Source organism: Eurosta solidaginis, chromosome 1 (assembly GCF_040869045.1).
Source record: "Eurosta solidaginis isolate ZX-2024a chromosome 1, ASM4086904v1, whole genome shotgun sequence".
NCBI classification, from domain to species: domain Eukaryota; kingdom Metazoa; phylum Arthropoda; class Insecta; order Diptera; family Tephritidae; genus Eurosta; species Eurosta solidaginis.
In genome coordinates, this window is record NC_090319.1 from 247163208 (window position 1) to 247183996 (window position 20789).

Sequence of the window (20789 nt, forward strand, 5' to 3'; positions counted from 1 at the left end):
ATGGCGATATCTCGAAAAGGCGTCCACCTATAGAGCTAAGGTCCACTCCCTTTTAAAATACTCATTAACACTTTTCATTTGATACCCATATCATACAAACAAATTCTAGAGTCACCCCTGGTCCACCTTTATGGCGATATCTCGAAAAGGCGTCCACCTATAGATCTAAGGCCCACGCCCTTTTAAAATACTCATTAACACCTTTCATTTGATACCCATATCGTAGAAACAAATTCTAGAGTCACCCCTGGTCCACCTTTAAGGCGATATCTCGAAAAGGCGTCCACCTATAGAACTTAGGCCCACTCCCTTTTAAAATATTCATTAACACCTTTCATTGGATACCTATATCGTCCAAACAAATTCTAGAATCGCCCCTGGTCCACCTTTATGGCGATATCTCGAAAAGGCGTCCACCTATAGAACTAAGGCCCACGCCCTTTTAAAATACTCATTAACACCTTTCATTTGATACCCATATCGTAGAAACAAATTTTAGAGTCACCCCTGGTCCACCCTTATGGCGATATCTCGAAAAGGCGTCCACCTATAGAGCTAAGGTCCACTCCCTTTTAAAATACTCATTAACACTTTTCATTTGATACCCATATCATACAAACAAATTCTAGAGTCACCCCTGGTCCACCTTTATGGCGATATCTCGAAAAGGCGTCCACCTATAGAGCTAAGCCCACGCCCTTTTAAAATACTCATTAACACTTTTCATTTGATACCCATATCATACAAACAAATTCTAGAGTCACCCCTGGTCCACCTTTATGGCGATATCTCGAAAAGGCGTCCACCTATAGATCTAAGGCCCACGCCCTTTTAAAATACTCATTAACACCTTTCATTTGATACCCATATCGTAGAAACAAATTCTAGAGTCACCCCTGGTCCACCTTTAAGGCGATATCTCGAAAAGGCGTCCACCTATAGAACTTAGGCCCACTCCCTTTTAAAATATTCATTAACACCTTTCGTTGGATACCTATATCGTCCAAACAAATTCTAGAATCGCCCCTGGTCCACCTTTATGGCGATATCTCGAAAAGGCGTCCACCTATAGAACTAAGGCCCACGCCCTTTTAAAATACTCATTAACACCTTTCATTTGATACCCATATCGTAGAAACAAATTTTAGAGTCACCCCTGGTCCACCCTTATGGCGATATCTCGAAAAGGCGTCCACCTATAGAGCTAAGGTCCACTCCCTTTTAAAATACTCATTAACACTTTTCATTTGATACCCATATCATACAAACAAATTCTAGTCACCCCTGGTCCACCTTTATGGCGATATCTCGAAAAGGCGTCCACCTATAGAGCTAAGGTCCACTCCCTTTTAAAATACTCATTAACACTTTTCATTTGATACCCATATCATACAAACAAATTCTAGAGTCACCCCTGGTCCACCTTTATGGCGATATCTCGAAAAGGCGTCCACCTATAGAGCTAAGCCCACGCCCTTTTAAAATACTCATTAACACCCTTCATTTGATACCCATATTGTACAAACGCAGTCTAGAGTCATCCCTGGTCCACCTTTATGGCGATATCACGCCCTTTTAAAATACTCATTAACACCTTTCATTTGATACCCATATCGTAGAAACAAATTTTAGAGTCACCCCTGGTCCACCCTTATGGCGATATCTCGAAAAGGCGTCCACCTATAGAACTAAGGTCCACCCCCTTTTAAAATACTCATTTACACCTTTCATTTCATACCCATATCGTACAAACAAATTCTAGATTCAGCCCTGGTCCACCTTTATGGCTATATCCCTAAATGGCGTCCACCCATAGAACTATGGCCTACTCCCTCTTAAAATACTCTTTAATACCTTCCATTTGATACACATGTCATACAAACACATTCCAGGGTTACCCTAAGTTCATTTTCCTACATGGTGATTTTCCCTTATTAGCAAAATCGGAGAACGACCACGCCCACTTAAAAAAAATTTTTAAAGTCAAATTTTAATAAAAAATGTAATATCTCTACAGTACATAAGTAAATTATATCTACATTCGACTCCAGTAATGATATGGTACAATATACCGCCCTTTTTCATTTAAATTGTCTAGGATACTTTTAATGCCATAAGTCGAACAAAAACTTACCAATCCTTGTGAAATTTGGTAGGGGCTTAGATCCAAGGACGATAACTGTTTTCTGTGAAAAAGGGCGAAATCGGTTGAAGCCACGCACAGTTTTTATACACAGTCGACCGTCTGTCCTCCCGCTCGGCCGTTAACATGATAACTTGAGCAAAAATCTATATATCTTTACTAAACTCAGTTCTCGTGCTTATCTGAACTCACTTTGTATTAGTGTAAAAAATGGCCGAAATCCGGCTATGACCACGCCCACTTTTTCGATATCGAAAGTTACGAAAAATAAAAAAATGCCATAATTCTATACTAAATACGAAAAAAGGGATGAAACATGGTAATTGGATTGGTTTATTGACGCAAAATATAACTTTAGAAAAAAACTTTGCAAATGGGTGTGACACCTACCATATTAAGTAGAAGAAAATGAAAAAGTTCTGCAGGGCGAAATAAAAAGACCTTGGAATCTTGACAGGAATACTGTTCGTGGTATTACATATATAAATTAATTAGCGGTACTCGACAGATGATGTTCTGGATCACCCTTATCCACATTTTGATCAATATCTCGAAAACGCCTTCACATATACAACTACCACCACTCCCTTTTAAAATACTCATTAACACCTTTCATTTGATACGCATATGGTACAAACAAATTCTAGAGTCACTCCTGGTCCTCCTTTATGGCGATATCTCGAAAAGGCGTTCACCTATAGAACTTAGGCCCACGCCCTTTTAAAATACTCGATAACACCTTTCATTTGATACCCATATCGTACAAACAAATTCTAGAGTCACCCCTGGTCCACCTTTAAGGCGATATCTCGAAAAGGCGTCCACCTATAGAACTTAGGCCCACTCCCTTTTAAAATACTCATTAACACCTTTCATTGGATACCTATATCGTACAAACAAATTCTAGAGTCACGCCTGGTCCACCTTTATGGCGATATCTCGAAAAGGCGTCCACCTATAGAACTAAGGCCCACGCCCTTTTAAAATACTCATTAACACCTTTCATTTGATACCCATATCGTACAAACAAATTCTAGAGTCACCCCTGGTCCACCTTTATGGCGATATCTCGAAAAGGCGTCCACCTATAGATCTAAGGCCCACGCCCTTTTAAAATACTCATTAACACCTTTCATTTGATACCCATATCGTAGAAACAAATTTTAGAGTCACCCCTGGTCCACCTTTAAGGCGATATCTCGAAAAGGCGTCCACCTATAGAACTCAGGCCCACTCCCTTTTAAAATACTCATTAACACCTTTCATTTGATACCCATATCGTAGAAACAAATTCTAGAGTCACCCCTGGTCCACCTTTATGGCGATATCTCGAAAAGGCGTCCACCTATAGATCTAAGGCCCACGCCCTTTTAAAATACTCATTAACACCTTTCATTTGATACCTATATCGTAGAAACAAATTGTAGAGTCACCCCTGGTCCACCTTTAAGGCGATATCTCGAAAAGGCGTCCACCTATAGAACTTAGGCCCACTCCCTTTTAAAATACTCATTAGCACCTTTCATTGGATACCTATATCGTCCAAACAAATTCTAGAATCGCCCCTGGTCCACCTTTATGGCGATATCCCGAAATGGCGTCCACCTATAGAACTAAGGCCCACTCCGTTTTAAAATACTTATTAACACCTTTCATTTGATACCCATAATGTATAAACAAATTATAGAGTCATCCCTGGTCCACCTTTATGGCGATATCTCGAAAAGGCGTCCACCTATAGAGCTAAGGTCTACTCCCTTTTAAAATACTCATTAACACTTTTCATTTGATACCCATATCATACAAACAAATTCTAGAGTCACCCCTGGTCCACCTTTATGGCGATATCTCGAAAAGGCGTCCACCTATAGAGCTAAGCCCACGCCCTTTTAAAATACTCATTAACACCCTTCATTTGATACCCATATTGTACAAACGCATTCTAGAGTCATCCCTGGTCCACCTTTATGGCGATATCTCGAAAAGGCGTCCACCTATAGAGCTAAGGTCCACTCCCTTTTAAAATACTCATTAACACTTTTCATTTGATACCCATATCATACAAACAAATTCTAGAGTCACCCCTGGTCCACCTTTATGGCGATATCTCGAAAAGGCGTCCATCTATAGATCTAAGGCCACGCCATTTTAAAATACTCATTAACACCTTTCATTTGATACCCATATCGTAGAAACAAATTCTAGAGTCACCCCTGGTCCACCTTTAAGGCGATATCTCGAAAAGGCGTCCACCTATAGAACTGAGGCCCACTCCCTTTTAAAATACTCATTAACACCTTTCATTGGATACCTATATCGTCCAAACAAATTCTAGAATCGCCCCTGGTCCACCTTTATGGTGATATCTTGAAAAGGCGTCCACCTATAGAACTAAGGCCCACGCCCTTTTAAAATACTCATTAACACCTTTCATTTGATACCCATATCGTAGAAACAAATTTTAGAGTCACCCCTGGTCCACCCTTATGGCGATATCTCGAAAAGGCGTCCACCTATAGAGCTAAGGTCCACTCCCTTTTAAAATACTCATTAACACTTTTCATTTGATACCCATATCATACAAACAAATTCTAGTCACCCCTGGTCCACCTTTATGGCGATATCTCGAAAAGGCGTCCACCTATAGAGCTAAGGTCCACTCCCTTTTAAAATACTCATTAACACTTTTCATTTGATTCCCATATCATACAAACAAATTCTAGAGTCACCCCTGGTCCACCTTTATGGCGATATCTCGAAAAGGCGACCACCTATAGAGCTAAGCCCACGCCCTTTTAAAATACTCATTAACACCCTTCATTTGATACCCATATTGTACAAACGCAGTCTAGAGTCATCCCTGGTCCACCTTTATGGCGATATCTCGAAAAGGCGTCCACCTATAGAACTAAGGTCCACCCCCTTTTAAAATACTCATCTACACCTTTCATTTCATACCCATATCGTACAAACAAATTCTAGATTCAGCCCTGGTCCACCTTTATGGCTATATCCCTAAATGGCGTCCACCCATAGAACTATGGCCTACTCCCTCTTAAAATACTCTTTAATACCTTCCATTTGATACACATGTCATACAAACACATTCCAGGGTTACCCTAAGTTAATTTTCCTACATGGTGATTTTCCCTTATTTTGTATCCATAGCTCTCAGCTGAGTATGTAATATTCGGTTACACCCGAACTTGGCCTTCCTTACTTGTTTGTTCTAGGAACAGTTGTTTGCGTGCATTCAGTGCGTTCTAGCCGTCGTTTTGCTATTGCTGTCTTAAAGCTGATAATCCAGTGCCTCTAAATTGCTTATATTTTTTTTGATATATCAGTGGTTCCCAAACTTCCTACTTTTGTTTTTAACCCTTTGCCAAAGTAACCATATTCAAGTTTATATTTACATTTTATTTGCTAAATTTTTAAGACGACTATAATAGCATCTTCTTGTGTATTTGAAAATTGTAATGTGAAGAGCGACTCTGAGCGTTTTGTAGCATGTTGGTTATGTGATAGTCTCGGGCATAAGAAATGTGCTAGTTGGAATGGAATGGAGTGGCTGACGCTTTGAATGAGGGTAAAGGGGTTCGCTGGTCCTGTCCAAAGTGTCGGTCTACTGAGGTGGATCTTTTCAGGCTCTTTAAAACAGCAAGAAAGGGTTTTCTTGAAATCGGTAAGGAGCTTGAGACCATCAACCAAAAATTTCAGACTTACGAAGCGGCTTTTAAATGCTTAGAGACATCACCGGCAAGAAATGGGAAGCAAACTACTAAAAAGCGGAAGTTTGCGGATGATGCCCTGGGCTCTAATTCAACCTCTTCTGCTTCTAGTGTATCTATTCCTGTTTCTTCCTCGAACTCAATATCTTCTGCTTTACCTGTACCTGTCTCCACCTCTAGCCTTGGCAATGAATTAGCCATCTTCAATTCGCCAGGCACTCAACAAGAAACTTCAGGGGTTACCACAAGGTCTAAATCTGATGTGGGTATCCCCCACTACTTACATCTTCTACGACGGCGTTAATTTACATTTGACCATGATAGATGCATCTCTTCTTCCAAGACAGATGTTTCTGCGGATTTTTTTGAGATGCTTTTGGATAAGTCTTTCTGGCGAGATGGAGCGTTGGTCCACGAATTTACGTCTAGGCCTAGAAATGTCGCTCGCACTCCACGACCTATTCCTGCCTCAAAAAACTAGTTGTAGACCTTGGCATCAACTTCTATTACCAGAATGTCAGGGGCTTGAACACTAAACTAATATATCTTTTTCTTAGCACCCATGAACTTACTTTTAAGGTACTGGCATTTACCGAAACCTGGCTAAAACCTCATGTGCTCAACTCTGAAATTCTATGTAATAGATACGAAATTTTTAGAAAAGATCCTTTAGCCTTTCAAAACAACGTAACACCTGTAATAATTTGTCTGCTGCTAGGTTTTTAATTAGGAAAACTGACTTCAGGAAGTTAAGAAATGAGCTTTCCATTATAGTTTGGCCCGATTATAGTGGAGACGAGAGCGTTCACCAGTGTTTCTTCACTAGTGCTTTATACCTCATAATCCGTGCGTATAGCGTTAGAGTTTCAGTAAATACTGTTTGGTGCACCAAGGAACTAAACTGCTTAAAAAATCAGAAAACGCGTTGGTTTAAGAGATATAAAAAATCTGGACTTCCAAATGACTATAGCAGATATTCTATTCTACGTCATAAATATAATTCTTCGAACAAAAAGTGTTGCAAAACTACATTAATAAGATTAAGCTGCAACCTCCCTCTAGACCCAAGTTGTTCTTCAATTTTAGGACTTGGTTTCAAGTGACGATGTCACAGTTGCCGATATGTTTGCTGATTTCTTTAAATCAAACTACGCACAAAATTGCGTGCCCGTCCAACCGAATGTTCTTTTTAGCTCGCCACTGCTTTGCGGTGTACGAACCCCTTCGATATTCTGTAAAAACTTCTCATGCTAGTGGTCCCGACAGCATTCCTTCTGTTGTTCTAAAAAATTGCGCGGAATATTTGTATCGACCCTTAACGAATATTCTTAATGCTTCTCTAAAGCAACGTGTATTTCCCTGTTTTTGGAAAGAGTCTTTTATTATAACTGTACAAAATTGGCAGTAAGTCATGTGCTGCAAACTATAGAGGCATTGCAAAACTTAGCGAACTAGCTAAACTTTTCGAATCCATTATAACTAAACAACTAGCTCATTCAGTTTCTCCTATCATTAACCCAGCTCAGCATGGCTTCTGCAAAGGCAAGTCAACTGAGTCGCACTTGTTGGAATTTATTACTCATGTCTCCAGAAACTTTAAAAATAACCTACATACCGATGTAATTTACACGGATTTCAGCAAAGCTTTCGATAAGGTTTCCCCACACTATTCTCACCTATAAACTTAATGGTTTAGGGTTTCCACCTCAACTTCTGAGTTGGATTTCCTCTTAATTAAAAGGAATGAAACAAAAGCTGTTATATAAAAAAAGCGAATCCCAATTCATTACAGTTACTTCTGGCGTACAGCAAGGTAGTCACCTTGGTCCTTTGCTATTTTTGCTATTTATGAATGATCTTCGAAGCGCGTTAACTCATTCCAAAATTTTGATGTATGCTCACGATGTAAAGCTTTTTAAACCTATACTCACTCCCGAAGACAGATTGCTCCTTCAAGAAGATCTCGATAGTTTAGTCAAGTGGTGCAATATTAATAATATGAGCCTCAACCTAAATAAATGTAAATTCATGAGTTTTGGTACAAAATCATTTCAAGTGCACAATTACACGGTTGGTGAATACCGGCTGGAGCAAGTCACTTGATTTATTGACCTGTGTGTTACATTGGACCCAAAACATGACTTTAACTTTCATATTGAAATTTGCGTGACCCGATCGAAAAGAGTTCTTGCTTTTGTTAAACGATGGTCTAAGGAACGTAGGGGTCGTCACAAAATCCCTCTTTAATGCTTTAGTGAGACCTATATTGGAGTATGCATCAATCGTGTACCGCACTCTTGGAGAACTGCTCGTGTAGCTTTTCTACCAAAGGCGGGGAAGATCGGTCACGTGTATCCCAAAGACTATAGACCCATAAGCTTAACATCATTTCTGCTCAAAACCTTTGAGAGGCTGATAGATGTGTACATAAAGTCCAACGTGGATGAAAAGCTGCTCTCCACAACACAGCATGCGTACACCAAAGGCAAGTCGGTAGACACCGCATTGCATAGGGTGCTAATAAGCATAGAGAAATCCCTGGAATATAAGGAGTATGCTCTAGCTCAGGCAATTCGATGAGGGACCCGTAAAACTTACGGCTTACGCAGATGACGTTGCAATTGTCATAAGTGGAAAGTGCCTTCCAACAATTAGTTCTTTGATGGATCGGGCGCTTCGGGATATTCATATCTGGGCAGCTAATGTCGGGTTGAAAGTCAATGCGCAGAAGACGGATATGGTGACCTTACAGGAGAAACCTTGCACAAAATATATAGGAATCATCCTAGACAGTAAGCTGTCATGGAAGCTTAACGTGGAGGAGAGGGTCAAGAAGGCCTCAACGTCACTCTATGCATGTAAAAGAATGCTGGGGTGTACGTGGGGCTTATCGCCCTCTCTTTCTCATTGGATTTTTACAGCGATTGTAAGCCCTATTCTATACTATGGAGTTCTTGTTTGGTGGAAAGCCACACAAAAAACAACATACCTCAAAAAATTAGAGAGGGTATGCAGACTATCGATGCTTAGCATCACGGGATCCCTGAAAACAACCCCGACGGCTGCACTGTATGCCATTCTGCACATCCCACCTGTAGACCTGGTAGCAAAGAACAAAGCATTAACGACCGCAACCAGGCTCGGTGCTTCGGGGCAGCTTGAGCGCCGACCATATGGCAATAGTAGTATAGCGTCATCAATCACAAGACGAACAGACTACATGATTCCCTATCTGCGCTTCGAGGGAGATCTTAAGGCCACAATAGAGGTGGACGGTTGGCGCAAGGGTGCGCAAATGGCGGGTGAGGCAATACATGTGTACACCGATGGTACCAAAGTAGTGGAAGGAGTAGGGTCTGCGGTATACTGCGCTGATCCTGAAATAAGCAGATACTACAGGCTGCCGGATTACTGTAGCGTTTTTCAAGCGGAAATATTAGCCGTAACCAAAGCAGTAGAAACCCTGGAAGAGAATAGCTTAAGCTGCAACCGTGTTAACATTTTTATTGACAGTCAAGCAGCAATTAAGGCAATAATCTCGCATAGCACAGCATCTAAATGCGTATTAGGGTGTAAGCAATCTCTGGAGAGAATCGGGACAGGGAGATGCATACATCTATATTGGGTCCCAGGGCATATGGGAATAGATGGGAATGAAAAAGCGGACGAACTAGCTAAAAAGGGTGCATCCCTTGAAGAATGCTCCGTAGATGTCCCAATTAGATTGGGCGAAATTAAGCGAAGGCGAGAGGTGCACATGACCGAGCAAGCGGGAAAGGCGTGGGTTCAAGCGCGGGGCTGTAAAGTGTCGAAGATTATGTGTAGGTCTTACAACCTTAGACTAACACAGTTGCTTCTATCATTAAAAAGAGAGGACTGTATACTCATGACGGGTATTCTGACTGGACACTGCCTTCTGGCGTCACATGGCTTTAAATTAGGCTTGGTCAGTGATAGCAGATGTAGGAAGTGCGGGTTTGAGGAGGAAACGATCGAGCACGTTCTGTGCTCATGCCCTGCACTCGCCAGGCTAAGACTCCAGCTATTATGAGTGATACAGCTGTCAGATCTAGAAGCAGCAAGTGGGTTAAGTCCTAGGAAGCTTCTAGTATTTGCCAAGAGGACAGAGTTATTTTATAACATAGGTCCTGGTTTTTGATAGGGTTTTTCAGTTTGGTCGTTAAAAACAAACTTCTGGTAACACTACGGACTCAATCAGTCTATGTGAGGTCCTCATGGACCGGCCAGTTCAACCTACCTACCTATGCATCAATCGTTTGGAACTCGCGGTATCAAATCTATCGTGACAAGCTTGAATCGGTTCAAAATCATTTCCTACTTTTTGCTTTGAGTCAATTGGCGTGAGATCCAACAAGAAATCTTCCCTCTTGCAACGGTCGGTTAAAGCTTATAAACCTCCCTTCTATTGAGAGTCGGAGGGAAATGCTTGGTGTGTTGTTTATGGTGAAATTATTGAGTGGAACGGTGAATAGCCGGTTTTTGCTCAGCGAAATCAAATTTAATGTTCCCATGAGGCTATCAAGGCATTTCCATCCGCTTTTTTGAGCACATGTAGGTCGACTTTCGAAATGGACGAAGCTCTTCGTTGTTTGTGCCTGGATTTTAACAAGCATTATAGTAATTTTGATACGTCGGACTCGCTTTTCAAAATAAAGGGGTGTATTTTATTTGAATTAAATTAAATATTTCATATAACTAACTATAACTTACTGTTACTCCATTTTATGTATATATAATATAGCAGCTCTTTCTGAGCGGTTCGCGCCAGGTCCCTTCTGAGCACCTTTCGTTAGCCCCCTACTGGGCAATCAGCTCCTTTCTAAGCAATTCGCGTCAGCTCCCTTCTCAGCACCTTCTTCTGCCCCCTACTTTGCATACGTATACAAAACTCATGCCCTCTTGTAAAATTAAGTTATTTATTTAAATTATCACGCATATAAAATTATACATGTCACCTCTTAATATCAAATATGTAACTATTACTCTTAAGATCGTTTACTTAATGTTTTACACTGTACATTCGTTTTGTATAAGATATACTATTTGTAAATGTACTGCTATTGGCTATTTAGTCTGTTTAAATTGCTCAATTTGTAGACTATTAAATAAATAAATAAATATATAATATTATTGCATTGTCATCGGGTTCTGAACTATATTCCAAGTTTCAAGCTTGTAGCATATCGGGAAGTTACTTAAATTTTAATTACAACATTCGTTCACAACGGGTGTGCCTGTCAAGTCAAGCTAAATAAAACCGTTTAAAAAAGGAAGGCACTTTCTAAATTGAGCCAGCGAGTAAAATAAATATTTAGTATCTTGCGTGGCTCAACACCACAATAGCCTTGGAATTCCTTAAACTCATTAATTTGCTTTTGCCTGTGTGAGAAAATTTAAATAACGACATCCCAAGCGAAAAGTAACACTTCTAAAATTTTTATATAGGATTTCATTGTAAAAATTTTTTAATGGTCACTTTTTGTTTGGCACGTTTTTGCTTCACAAACTTTCAATATCTATCGGTATGCTTGCACGCATAACCTGAACATAAATTAAGGGAGTTGCAAGTGCACTTCAATTCAAGAATGGCTTCATCAGTGGCAAAACACCGTCAAATTTCTTTGAGGTGCACGTGCATTTGCCACAACTATTTTTAAGCTCAAATAGTGACTAAAAGTGTTTGTTAACCGATAACCGATCAAAATATCTAGCACCCAATACTATATTTTCTCATTTGCCGCTGGTTTCATCAACAATTAACGAATATTGGTTTCCTTCAAGATCCAAAACATCTGCTGGGTGAATTGCCATTGTTCTGCTACACTTTAATAACAGCAATTTTTTTCGTAAGAAATCTTTTGCGGTAAATTGGAAATTATATAAGGGTTTGTTACGTGGCTGACTGTTTGGGTGGTGAGGAGCGGCGGCAAGCAGGTATGCTTGCGGGCCCAGGCTAGCTCGTCGTCTTGGGAGGGGTATTGCACCACCGACCTCACCCGCAGCCACATGAACAAAAAGAGGGTTCATACCTGCATGTGTATATAAGGGAGAGAAAAAGCTGGAAAAGACAGAAATAAACGTGAGGGGCAAAGTTATAGAGGGGAAAGCGTAAGGGGTATAAAAAGATGAAGGCCTGTCCTGTCAGGTGGAGTCTACCCTCTCTCTGCAGTGCAACTTGCGCCGAACCGTGGGCACTGTGCTTGACTCCTATCTACTTACAGTGCCCCCAAACCTGACATAAGTCCGTCCGTCCGCCAACAAGTCATTTCCCAATGTTCACCTTCACTTACCCTTATCGCTCGCAAGCGCAGCACCTACACCAAATATTGTCAACCTAGCCCTGCATGATGAATATATTCAAATTTCATCCAAACATACTAACAATTTTATTCATGAATTCAATTTCCTTAGTCTCTAAAAGAAAACTATGCCCCGTAATCATAGTCGCTGACTAAAATACTCTTTAGTTAATATCTTGCCTAAATTAAAAATGGGATTTAAAATGTTGGTCTGTCATAGACATATTAAACACAGTTTTCAGCTAAAATAAGCATGGACAGGGTATCCGCATGAAAAAAAGGCATTGATTGGCGCTATGAAGAAATTTTTTAGAAGTTTTAAAAGTTCACTATGTTCCTTACAACCGTGGTTACTTGACTCCACGTATAAAAAGGGGTGATTTTTTACTTGACAAAAACTCTTACAATACCACCAAAATTGTCAAAGGAGTACATGAAAACGCGTTTTGATCATAATCCGGTGGCGGATAATTATCATTCAATTCTATTTAAAAGTTATTAGCAAACGTTCTGTAAAAATTCGCTGTTTTTTATCAATTTAAAATTGAGTGCACAATCTATTATTTGAACATGAACATACTTATTTAAAGAAAATTTACTTAACTTCGTTCTTAAAAAATTATTTAAATCTCGCAACATAAACGAATAGGTAGTTAAAGCGGATTTGGGCTCCTTAAAGCAAAGGAAGCAACAAGGCTATTCACTCATACACTCGTATTCATATTGAATTGTTTATATAGTTTGTAAGAATGTTGTAAATAAAAGTTGTTTGCATTAAGACAGATGTGACGGCCAAAATGATGCAAACCTTAAATGTTAGGTGGCCCTAACCGTTCAAGCCGTTTAATTAATAGACCCGAAGCCAATAAGGGATATGTCTAACCTCGATACTAGTAAGTATGCAGGACATTCAATGATAATCAGGTTAAATGAAATTTAGGTTTGTTTTCGCAGTCAGCAGAAATAAAGGGAGTTTAGTATAATTTTCCATAAGAAAGATGTGACCTAGAATGTTGAGCCATTGTACATGGGGACCTGCAAAGTGTAAGTCCCTTTTACAATAGAAAATCATTGAACTTAAGTCGATCATGACATAGACTAAGAGGTGATAAAGGAGGGAAGTAGTACAACAGCGCCCGTACCAAGCAGTTCTTAAAATTCTTGTTGCTAATTCTTGTTGTATTCCGTGTTTTATTTCACGCTTTGTTTTAAGAGGAATTGGCAAATGTAAAGGGGAATAGAAGCCACAAAAGGAAATGTCAGCAGAATTGAATTCAAGAAGTCCAATGTAATTCAATAATTAGAAGTCGGAAATAACAAATTGTTCTTTTATTAATAGATATTCACAAAAAAACGCCTATTTATTTCTAAATTTAATGCCAAGATCAGTATAGGATGCTACTTTTTCCTCAAAAGATTCTAAAATATCAAAACTCACAAATATCTATGAACGCGGAATAGTCTTATTTAAAGATTTCGCATATGTGGAGCCAAGTAACCATCGCACATTTTAAAATTGTGTAATTTTCCTCACAAATAATTAATACGCATTCTAGGTATAATAAATATGTTCCTGACGTAAATTTGCTTGGCGGGGAAGCCCTTTTTCACTTCCATTAAAGTTCATCGCGTTTAAATAGCAAATTGTTTAATTTCTCGCAACTTTTGACAGCAGACCACCAACTTAAAACCTATTTTAAAAAATTAAAATTGCGCTCAGGTCATTTTAAATTTAAAATACTTTTTTTAGAGATAAAATAGTGTTTAAGTGGACTATAACAGAGTTAAAATGATAATAAATTTAGAACCATGTTTAAAACAATAAAACTCTATTTATATCTATGAGTTTAACCGATAGAGAAAAATCTTATATAAATTAACTTTCAACTAATAAAGCTGCCGCTTGGTTCTTAGACTACCCTAATGCCAATGCATTATTATACAATTCAATTAGTGAACCAGAAACTTCAAATAAATTCAAACTAAGCTAGACTTATTCCGACCCTCCTTAATGTCCTCTCATTAACCAATTTCTTAACAAGTTAAGAAAGAAAGGGTACAGAAAAAAAATAACAAAATAAAAAGAAATTCACTATAGAAGTTCAAACTCTGCCTTTTGTTACTGACCCCCCTAATATCTTAATACTTACAGTCAGTGAATTCAAATCCTAAAGATACAATTCCGAATTCATAAACGCCTAAAATAATGTAAGCTAACAAAAAAGGAAATGAACAAAACAAAATCCTAATCCCTGACCTACCGTAAATGGACAAATAGAAGGAACTAAAAGCAACTGAGTTTGCATGCAGATAAGTAAAATATGTATGCTTGTATAATTGTCGTAATTATGTATGGAAATATATTCAAACTTTTTTTCTTTCTTTCCTGATCTTCTGTTTTCTCAAGATCAGTGAATCGATCTCAATACATGTTCATACATATGTACGCTGATATAAACATAAATAGCAAATTCTTTAATTGCACTCACCGGTCTCTCGTTCTCCAACGGCGCCGTTGCAGTTGAGTAGATACCTGTGCTAAAAGGAAAAAAAAATACTCAAACATACATTTGTCACTCAATTACTCAGCAAGATCACTCGGTGGTGATCTTGGAGAATCGTTTAGTTCAGAGCCGGCCACACATATACTAAAACAATTGCATAAGTGTGTGTAAAAATCGAGTGACAACTCCCCACAGTGTGCAAAAAGAAAATGTGGACTGTGAAGTTTGAAATTAAAAAGGACTTTGGTTATTTGATTTCAAGCTAATCCTGACTATATTTACTTATGTATATTAGTATAACTAAGAACGCGGAGGTCGAGCTAGTCAGATAAAACTTTTTTATAAAAGAAGGTATGGTCAATGCAAAATTTACTTAAAAGAAATGCACTTTTTCATTAAGAAAGAACTATAAAACAAAGTAAATGTAAAGATAGAAATATATATTTTCAAAACATAATGTTATTCAATACAAAAAAAAAAAAATGTATGAAAATTAATAATACTAAGTAGAACGTATACAAATATATTTATATTAACTTTTTAAAATATTTAATAATAATTAATTAATTATTATTAATTATTAATAATTAATATTTAAATTATCAATATTACTATGTATGTTCAAAGGAACTTAATAATACTAACTAATACGTATTAAAAGTCACTTTAACATTGCAGCATATTGTTTTTATTATGTGCCCAAAAAGTAGCATGGACTTTTCCTTTTGCATTCACTGTTGATTTTAGTGAGTGACAAACGAAAGCAAACGATCGTGATCACACATCGTTAGTGTCGGTGTGAAAATACGAACTCAAATTGCACAATGTGCAACTTTTGGCCGGCTTTGGTTTAGTTGGTAGTATGAAATCTGTAGTTGTGGTGGCGATGTAAAAGAACAAATGTGCATAAAAAAAGACAATTTTAATAGAATATTAGTTAAAGGGATAGCTGTTGCCCGCTTGCACAGCTAGAAACCGAGTTTTGGTGCCGATGAGAAGCAGGGTAATTTACCAAATCTTAAGTTGGCAAAAAATTTAGGTGGCCAAAAACTTAAGAAAATTGGGGTGTTGTTGTTCTAAATCAAAGAAGCCACATGGGCTAGGGAGGGATTCCATGAAGTTCTGAAAAAGTCAAGGAGGAGCTAAAATTGAAAGCAAAAGCAAAGAAAAGCAAAAGTTATAGGAAAGATCTGGAGGATTGGAATTCTAATAACAAATGTCAAAAAAAGGAATCGAGTTGAAAACAAGAAAAATTAAACCCAAAGGAAACGAAATGAGCTAATGCATAGGTAAAAAAAAGGGAAATGAATAGAATTATGAAAGATGGAATAACAGAATTTATGTCGTAAAAACAAAAAAAAAAAAAAATAAAAGGTGAATATATATAAAAAAAAACCTGAAAACTAGTAGGCAAGCATGGAAATTTATGCCCCTAACATTTAAAAGTGCGCTATAGGCAAAAAAAAATGTAAAATTGTGTACGACTAATTTTAAACTCAAAAGGTAAAACTAAAAGTTGAAATGTAACTGAAGTACACCCCGTATGCCCCTTAAACCCTCTTTACCCTTTGCTCTGGGTTTATGAACATTAGAAATTATGCACAAAATCACAACAATGTACGTATAAATACAATATCAAAAAATTTCAATTTAATTGCTGTTGTCGTTGGCCTCTGATGACTGCTGCGATTGTCTCAAAAATGTTGCTGAAAATGTCGTAGTGGTTGTTGCTGCGACTTTAGACCAGGTGGATATAGCATAAAGATGGGTTAACTGGGTTCGTTTTGATTGTGTTGCCGGTGGATTTTGTGAGTGTTGTTGTTGCTGTAAACAAAATTCGTTGTAATTGTTACTGTTGTTGAGGTATAACATTGATGTACGCTGCCAAATCAAAGAGTTGTGGTTGTTGCTGTTGTGCGCTGAATAATATAAAAAAATGCCGTTGTGGCGGTCGTTTGTTGTTCAGGCTGGGTGCCGCAAATGGTACGGTTAGTAGCTGTTGTTGCGTGACCGATATGCCAGAAATGGCTGTGCCCAGTGGGTCCTACCAACTAGCAGAGTGACCTAGAATTATGAGAAAAGAATAAAAAAACCAAACTTTACTAAGTAAAATATATGTCGAGCTCTAAAAATTCATCAACCATATTTATGCATACATTTCTTGTTTGCATGCTCATATACTCACCTTACATACATATGTTTGTACGTAGGCTTATGTATATGCTTGCAATTTTGATTTGGGCTTGCTTTGGACATGGACTAGGTTAATGTCCCAGCTCCCGTCGAGCACGCCTAGGAAAACAAACAAAAACTGGAGGTGGACTTACCTGGATCTGGCTGGCTGATTATCGCCTTTTTGTGAGGGTTTGGTTGATTCGGCGATACATATCCCGAAACTATAATTTACGGCGCGGTACGCAAAATTTAAGAAAACTTCTTTTTTTCCAAACTGGTAACTTTGCGGTTTAATTCGCGCACTTTAACCGACTTTCTTCACGCACTTTTTAAATAATCACTTCTTTGACAACCACCACTGGACACTGTTAAAAATGTACTTTTGGCCCGTTGCCTAACGTTCTGCCTCTTTATCTCTACCGCCGTGGTAAGGAAAGTTACCCAAAACGGATAGTTTTAACACATACAAGCTTTTTACTTTCGGCTTTCCCGTACTTTCCTTTATGCATTTACACAATCATACATTCACACATTTGTACGTTCACACAAAATAACACCTACACAGATACATTTCGTTCGTGCCCTCACCGCAATGTAGCTTTGCCTTTGGCAACATTGTTGCAGCTAAAAACAACCTGATGCCGAAACGACTGGTCACTTCCGCTGCAACAACGTTGTCATAGCGGAGTGTAGATACGTTCTTCGCAACACTGCGGCTGAGGCATGAACCTAGACACAATACACACAGATACGGACACACGCTACCATTCACTCAAACCAGTACCTATGGTGAAAGGCTGTCGTTACAGGTTAATGAAGGCGTGGAAAATTTCGTGCACAGTGTTGTAACCTTTTACCTCAGTGAAAAATTAAACAAAAGTACGAAAATCTTGGTTACAGCCTAAAAAGGACCAAAATTGAAAAAACGGAGCATTGGACCAAATAGGGTTGGAAAGAACCATTTTTGGTCCAAATGGACCAAATTGCCAACCGTTTCTAGTAGCTACAGTGCAATTTGTAATATATTGCACACATCTGAGCTTTCACATTTCAGACCTAATATTGTATCAAGGTTTTCATCGAATAAAATAAGCCTTATATAATGTGTGCATTTTTTTATGGTATTAAACATTAATAAATATATTTTCAAAAATTACGTTTGTAGGTAAGGAGAACTGGTTGCGTGCTGCAAATGTGTGCACTGAAGGTGCCATGTACCTTAGAGCGGGTCGATTAGAATGGGACCAATATAACGGCAAAAGCTTTGATTAAAAAAGCATTTAAGGAAGAGAGTCCGCAAATATCAAATTTTTAAGTCTGATTTACAAAATTTATTTAAAAAAAAAATATATGTAAGGCACGATAACCTCCGAAGAGATCTAAGGCCGAGCTTCCCTTCCAATTTGCGCCGTGATCCTCTTGATTTTCCCTACAAATTGACCGGACGAGAACTATATGTTTTATGCCGACACCGAACGGCGTCTACAAGGCAGATCCGTTTTCACTGAGAGCTTTTCATTGCAGAAATGCACTCGGAGCGCTTGCCAGACACTGCCGAAGGGCGACCCCGCTTAGAAAATTTTTTTTCTCCTAATTGAAAAACCTTATTTCTAAAATTTTGATGTTGCTTTGCCCGGGGTTTGAACCCAGGGCATACGGTGTGTTAGGCGGAAAATGCTACCATCACACCACGGTGGCCGCCAAAATTTATTTAGCTGTTCTGAAAACAGTTTACTTTGAATATTTTCCCCACAATTTTCAATTCTTTATTACACTAAAAATTTGAATGACGGCATTCTATGGACCGTAGGAATTTTTCCGCATATACCTACGATTTTATGGGAAAAAATCGACCCTCCCTGCTGTACATGCACCTTGGCATTGCGAAGTTTTGTTGCAGATGGTGATGGTGATTGCATGTGCAAATACATCATGATATGCACAATCTTAAGTGCGCACATAAAGATCTTAAAATAAAACATTCACGTTGAAGGGATGTCAGCTCCCTTCATCGCTAGTGCGCTGACCTTGCTGCATGAGCTTGCAACTTTGATATTATTCCCTTTAAATTGTGGCATTGGGTCAAGTGTAGAACGGATTTGGCGAGTGCTAAGTGAAAATAATATAAATTGGGTGAGACAACTTGTAAATTCATCAGTCCATCTTCAATTGAGCATGAATTAAGTATCAACTTGAATTGTTTAAAAGAACTTCAGCATATAAATAAAAACTACCTATTTTAACATCAAAATGGTACATGAAATCAATTTATTTGTCAAACAGAGACTAGGCTCAGCAAGTGTGATTTTTGAATTGTATTATTTTCTTCCAAAAAATTAATACAATATCCAAGAGAGCAAATATCAATGCTAACACTTGCCGAGTCTATCCACTGGAAGATGTTCTGAATATTTATTTAATTATACGTTTTATAGCCAACAACACTCGTGAACTTCTGTATATTTGCTCTATTCGTCACAGCTTCAGTTGTGTACGCAACTGGAGAAAATAATGACGACTATGACTCTTACCCAAGCTACAGATTTAACTATAACGTACAAGACGATATAACTGGCGACATCAAATCACAAATGGAACAACGTGATGGGGATGTTGTCAAAGGGCAATATTCGCTGCAGGAACCCGATGGCTACAGACGTACTGTTGAATACACCGCTGACTCTTTAAGCGGCTTCAAAGCTACTGTTCACCGAGAACAGTTATCCGAGCCAGTGAAATTACTGTCATCAGCATCTTCCAATCCTCAGAATTCGCATCAAAACCAAGATGAAGTTAAGCAATCCCCGGTCGCCACTATTGTCAGCCCAATCCAACCAGCATTTAAGTATGAAGCATTATCTCACAAATCCTTTCTTACATCTGTAGGAGCACCGACTTATATCCGCACCTATTCAACGCCTAAGCTTTTGCATGAAACTCCTGCCGCTCCCCATGAAGTCATACATCACGCTCCAGCTACCGCTGTTCATTTGACTCCAACATCACCACACTATGTACATGTTGCACCAGCCCCCGCTCCAACTATCATTGCTCACCATTCAATACAAACGGATACAAATCCAACGGTGTTTAAGACATCTTTTTCATCTCCACACATCTCATATGTTTACTAAATTTAAATATGTATTATTGTTAACAAAATCCTTTGCTCCTAATGAGGTTGATCTTTAATAAATGCAACGGGTAAACTAACTTTTTTTTAAATCTTCATTATTCTATAGGTTCGGCGATAGCCGTGGTATAGCGGGTATCGTGCTTACCTACCATAACGACCTCATCTGTTTTCGAAAACAATTGTTTCACACTTACTGCCAGATAGAGCTACCAACTCTCCAGTTTACACAAGGAGGCTCCGGATTTTACAGTGGCTTCTCCGATTCCCGGATTTCGGGCAATAGTCTCAAGGTCTAGTAGCGTTATAGTTTAAATCTTAATATTTGCACCATGAAGTTTAACGTTGGTTCTTCTCTAGTAAAATGTGTGAAGCCTTAACCCTCCGATTGGCGGTGAATAAATTCAACACATTTTGGCGTTGTCGTCTGGCCAGACGAAATTTGACACTGAACTTTATCCACAAATATTTAAACTTTGAAGAAATCTTGTCGCACACTGTGATTACCCAGAAATAAGTTTGACTTTTAATTGATAAATTTTGAAACGAATACGAACTATGAAGTCTTATAGCATTGTGGATAAAACAAGAGTGATATCTTATCCGTCAACTGCCTGACAGGATATTCAATATGGCTACTTTTTAGCGTTTGACAGGGTGTTCAATATGGCGGCGCATAGAGCCGGCTATCTTCAGCGGGTGATAGAAAGAGATACAGAATGAAACAGCAATAGTCAATTAAAAATCATGTGATCCATTCTATTTGTAATTTTGACGTCTATGCAG

General features: G+C 38.5%; 1 protein-coding gene across 1 annotated transcript; it reads left to right on the forward strand.

Moving 5' to 3' along the window:
• Positions 1-16569: 16569 nt before the first annotated feature.
• Positions 16570-20004, forward strand: LOC137240328 (pupal cuticle protein Edg-84A-like). Its single transcript, XM_067766420.1, has 2 exons — positions 16570-16683; positions 19306-20004. Exons 1-2 carry the CDS (start codon positions 16570-16572, stop codon positions 20002-20004), a joined length of 813 nt encoding a protein of 270 aa, XP_067622521.1.
• The last annotated feature ends 785 nt before the right edge of the window (positions 20005-20789 follow it).

Bases quoted from the DNA above. Each gene is read 5' to 3' on its own strand.
- LOC137240328 (XM_067766420.1), top strand. From the start codon at position 16,570: ATGTACGCTGCCAAATCAAAGAGTTGTGGTTGTTGCTGTTGTGCGCTG. The intron at 16,684-19,305 runs GTTAGTAGCTGT...TACGTTTTATAG, and splicing joins TGGGTGCCGCAAATGGTACG to CCAACAACACTCGTGAACTT.